The sequence below is a fragment of the Myotis brandtii genome, unplaced genomic scaffold (assembly GCF_000412655.1).
Source record: "Myotis brandtii unplaced genomic scaffold, ASM41265v1 scaffold112, whole genome shotgun sequence".
In the NCBI taxonomy this organism is placed as follows: domain Eukaryota; kingdom Metazoa; phylum Chordata; class Mammalia; order Chiroptera; family Vespertilionidae; genus Myotis; species Myotis brandtii.
Window position 1 is genome coordinate 15,159,229 of NW_005353838.1, and position 4,968 is coordinate 15,164,196.

Below are 4,968 nucleotides of genomic sequence, written 5' to 3' on the forward strand. Positions count from 1 at the left end.
GAAAGTGCAGGGGGACGCGCGCCCGCAGGTCGTGGTAGTAGAGCGCCGGTTGCAGAGACTGGTGGGGTGGAAAGTTGGAGGTACCCCGACCGCAGCGCCCTCTGCCCTCTGGGCGGCCCAGTGAGGGCTTAGGAGAGCCGACCGCAGCCAAACACTGGCCAGCGCTGGCGTCGGCCGAATGGAGGAGGGTTCAGAAAGGAGGCCTGGCTGGAGGGGTCCGGAAGGGTCCGAGTGTAGTTTAGCACCTTCGGGTGCCAGCTGGGCGCGAAGGGAGCTGGGGAAGGTGCCTGGCCGGTCATGAGGCGCGGGTAGCCCTGCTGGGGAGGGTTCCCTGCACCCACTCAAGGCACTTCCACCAGCGTGGGCTGCTCAGGCCTGTGTTCAAGTCACTGCCCTGGGCAGCCTGGAACCACCGGGGGTATTGATAGGCTCCCATCCCCAGAGTTTAAGGAACAGGAGGCTTGAAGGGGGTCTGAATGAAGGTAATACCTATAGATGGGGGTAGGGACAAGCCCCACACAGTACATTAGGGGGAGAGTTCACATGGCTTGTGGCGATGGGGAAGGGAGGAGGTGGAGAATCCTGGAAATGTCTCCCTGCTACTGAGAGCAGGGTGCGGGGACACATGAGATGCTTTGCCTACTGGGAGCCAGGAAAGGTGCAGCAGAAGCCCTGGGAATGTTGGGAATCCAGGCGCAGCAGGGACTGGGGGCCAAGGTACAGAATGCTGCCTCGGAGCTCTCTCCAGCCCTCACCCTGCGAAGCTGAAGGAGACTGCTGATCCTACGCTCATCAGGTTGCCCAGCTCTGGTTGTGGCTTGGTTTTACTGCCACCACAGAGTTCTGGCACGCGAGGCTCTGAACCCCGGTTAGCAGGTCGGTTCCCGGGGAAGATGGTTTAGTTCTCCGAAGGAGCAGGGAGCAGTCCAGAACAGAGCAGGGCTCACACTCAGTGTTGTGGGTTTGTGGCCTCTGTGGCAACGCCCAGTAGGATTTCAGAATCCCTGCTGGAGGTTTCGGGAGAAGTGGTGCTCAGGGCAATGGCAGGGCTCTCTGAAGGGCAAGGAGGGCTTTAGGAATGTAGGACCCGAGAAGACCAAAAACATTCACACCTCCATCCACATCCACTCCTTCACCTGGAACGAAATTTGGACTCGGATCTGGGCACTTCTCTGTCCCTCGCCTTCCTCCTGTGTGGAGTGGCGCGGGCCCTGTGAGGCTGTTCTCTCTGGAAATGCTGCTGGCACACCTGACCTCTCCCTTCTGCAGGCCGGAGGCAGCACCGGGCTTCTGATGGACTTGGCAGCCAATGAAAAGGCAGTTCACTCGGACTTCTTTAATGGTAAGGTCCAGGGTTGGGTGCCAGTTTTAATCAGGACATTTCTTCTGCAAGCTGTGCAGTGGAGCGACTTGGTGACACAAGTGATTTAGATCATGGAACAGTAAAACCCAGATCCTGTGCCATTCTCATAACACAGCACAGTTTATATAAAATAACAGTGTGGCTGTTACCACTGGCAGCCAGCCCTGTTTCTCAGAAGAAGAAAAAAATAGCATAAAATTGCTCCCAGTCTTACATTCCAGGCATTGAGTTTGAGCCGTAGACACGCTTTCGGACACGCGACGGCAGCTGGGTTTGGACAGTGACCTGAGTTGCAAGGCACGAGGACCTGTCTGGCTTCCTCATCCCGCTGTCTCTGGGTGGCTGGTTTTCTCGCCTTTCTGTTTGCCACTGGTCCCATCCCTGCGCTGCCTTCATAGAGAAGCAGCCACTCTCCAGCCTCACCCACCCCACCCCCAAGAACAGAGCCATTGGTATTTAGACCTTCGTTGCCAAGTACACGAACATGTGTGCAGTTTTAACAAAACACAGTGAAGACTTTATATGAGATCTTCATGCACGTTAGAGGAGCTGTTTTTCTTGGTATCACCAAGTGTTCCTAAGACCTTGTTCCTAAGGTTATGTTAACTCTTACTGAGGGTTCAAGTCGTCAGTAGAAACAGATAGTTTCCTTAGGGGGGTTGAATGGTGTTTTCTCCCTTTGTCATCCTTTATCCCAAGGTGCCTGCCACTACAAAGAACTTTTGTCACTCGTTAGTGGCAGCTACGATGTTATCTTGTCCGTCACATTGGTTTTCAGCGTATCAAAGACCCTCGAAAGCCTGAGTCCAGGCGATTTTTTTGGCTCCTTTTCAGCCAGTCATTGCCTAAAAGGAGAACTAGTCTGCCTAGGTAGGTACAGACTTCCCAGGGAGCCTGGCTGTTCCCCTGAAGCAACGTCCCGGCTGCCACCAACTCCTGTCAGAACTGGGGGAAGTGACACTTGAGCCAAACCTTGAGAACAGAATAGCATTTGTCTCAATTCTCTAAGCAAGGGGGTGTGGGAAACAAATTGTGAAAGGGGTGAGGCCTTTCCTGAGCAGCCTGTGCAAAAAAAAATGCCAGCTCACATAGCACGGCTTCGGAGGTCCCTTACCCTGGCCCCGCAGAAGTGTGACCTCTAACTCCTAACACCACACATTCTGATGACCTCCTTCAAAGCCTGACACATCCTCCACCAGCCCATAGCTTTAAACACAATGATGTTCCCATGTTCATGTGATTTCCAAGCATAGCTCCTATGAGAAAGCATCTGTGAGAGGGGCCCAGCGAGCATTTATCAACAGCAATTTAGGGCCCTTACCTCCTTGAGTCAGGCCAGAGAAGAACACAGACGAGCTTGTGCCCACGTCAGAGGCCCACCGACTGTTCACAGGTGCACACTGCCTGTCAGCTTGTGAGCATCCATGTTCAGAAGCCCATGCAGGCTTTAGATGGGGTCTCCGAGTCCTTTCTGCTCATTGACTGGGGTTCCTATGGCCTGTGTCCCACAGGCAGTAGGGTTCTAACCATGGCCGAGGCTCATCCTCTTCACTCACTGTTTCACAAAACAGAGCAGCACCAGACAGGGCGCAGGTAGGGACAGTTCCATGGCAAGAGCCCTGACAAAGGTGGACAGCATTGTTTCTAGGAGCTGACACCTGAGCAGAGGTTTGGAGGGTGTGAGGGTTAGGGAGGGTTGAGAACGCGAGTGCTCACAGCTACAGGACCGCTGGCCAGGCCAGGCAGTGAGAGAATGCAGGTGTTGGTGGGACTGACTGTCATTGTGGCTGGAGAGGCATGAACGCAGGGTGAAGGGATGCCAGCCAGGCTGCTGTCTCCTGGCACCCCCGCCTACCCTCTCTAGCTCGTCACCACTGCATCTTCTCAGTGCATAGGCCACATGAATGGGCTTTGTACAAATTTTTCCCGTTGCAAAAGGATACATGTCCGTGTTAAGGAATTTAGAAGAAAATATATATAAAAGTAAATGAAAGGGGAAAACGATCATGACTTTGTCCACCCATCGCAGTGAGTAGAGTGCTGTGAAAGGGTGGCGTTTCTGCCTGTAGGAACGGGGCTTAGACTCTGTTTCTCGAGCTTGTCTGTCGGTCTGACTCCTTTAAAGAGAGTCATTCTCACATGGCTCAGGCCTTCCACCACCTCCCCCGACCCCATTTTCCTTCTCATGGAGAGCGGTGAGGGGCTTGTGCCCTTCAGCTGCCCGGCCTTACCTCCATGTCACCAGAGTGGGGCCTTGGCCAAGGTGCTCACAAATGGGTGCTGACATGTCCTGGTGCTCAGTCATGGCTGGGAGATGTCACTGTGTGGTCGGGAACACGCCCTGATGCATTTCTTCAGCTTGTCATCTGAGTAGAAACGCGACAGGTTGCGTTCTAGACAGCACTGCCCTTGGGCTGCATCTGAGCCTGGTGGGTAGAATCGAGTCTGTCCTAGGAGAAGAAGCCCTTTATATAATGACCACATAATTCATTGTGAAGTCATGTTTCAGTCGTTTACCTTGTGTGCCCAACTGATGCGTGATTCTGTTCGTCTCTGTAGATTTTGAAGATCTCTTTGATGATGATGACATCCAGTGAGGCGCTGTCTCATGCTGCGTGTGGTCAAGCCTTTGCTGCGTGAGCATGTGGTGGAGCCCTCAGGACAGTCCCAGTGGTTCTGCAGAACGGGTGGGAACACCTGAAATGAGCAGATGGTTAACTGAGAAAGGACGGTTTCAGCCATCTGGGTGAGGTCATTCCATCTCTGAATGTGACCAACTGTTGTCCTTCAATTAAAAAAGCGATGTCATCACTACATGGTGATTTTCATTCTCGCATTTCTGAGTGAATGTTGCAGTCCCTAAAGCTCCCTTTGTGCATGTGCGTGCACGTGTGTGTGTGTGTGTGTTGGCGTGCTGAGAGGAACGCGGTGGTGGCACAGAAATCAGTGCACTGCTTCCTGTGTGCAGTGCTGAGTAATTTGGATGGTTCACAAAGGGGGAGTTGGTGTGAGACCCGTCAGCAGTTTAGGGCATGCAGGGGTCCTAGTTGCACTGTTGGGGCAGGCTCTGATCCCCTCCCTGCTGCACCGTCCCCCACCGGCGCCGGACTTCGTGTTTTTCCACCTTCACATTAGAGCAGCTGCTGTCCCCAAACCTGAGGTCCGAAAAATCAGGACAACTAGCTAATGACAGAAAGAGACACTTTCTACATGAGAAATGTGTGCATTGGTCCATTACTAAGGAGAATGTAACATCTAAGGGGATTAAGTTTTTTAAAGTTTCTTATTGGTCCAGCTCAGCAATTCATAATGACTGTAAAAATTAAGATTACTATTTCAAATCAATCTCAAAGTAAAGATATTTCTTCGCTAGGAAATGCCCCTGCCACAGGACTTGGTAGTCCCCAGAGTTAAGCAGAGCCACTTAGTAGGTGAGCCAGATACACCAACCTCTTCCATGAGAACTTGCTGGCGGCATCGCCCTGATGGCCTCTTGATGAGAGACGTTCTCACTGGAGACCAGGGGAGGTTTTGCACAGGGAAGTGTTACCTCGGCCTCATTTGTGAGTGCCGAGTGGGCTTCAGTCTGTCACTGTGACGGTGCA

General features: G+C 52.9%; 1 protein-coding gene across 2 annotated transcripts in view; it reads left to right on the forward strand.

Moving 5' to 3' along the window:
- The window catches only part of MYEOV2 (myeloma overexpressed 2), a 4,845-nt gene extending 668 nt beyond the window's left edge, over positions 1-4,177 (forward strand). The window contains exons 2-4 of one of the 2 annotated variants that reach the window (XM_014546862.1): positions 1,270-1,342; positions 2,063-2,233; positions 3,923-4,177. In XM_014546862.1, coding sequence (XP_014402348.1) covers positions 1,270-1,342; positions 2,063-2,233; positions 3,923-3,960 — 282 coding nt within the window. In that variant the 3' untranslated portion in view covers positions 3,961-4,177. The remainder of the gene's footprint in view (positions 1-1,269; positions 1,343-2,062; positions 2,234-3,922) is intronic. The other variant, XM_005857708.2, reaches the window with a different exon arrangement.
- The last annotated feature ends 791 nt before the right edge of the window (positions 4,178-4,968 follow it).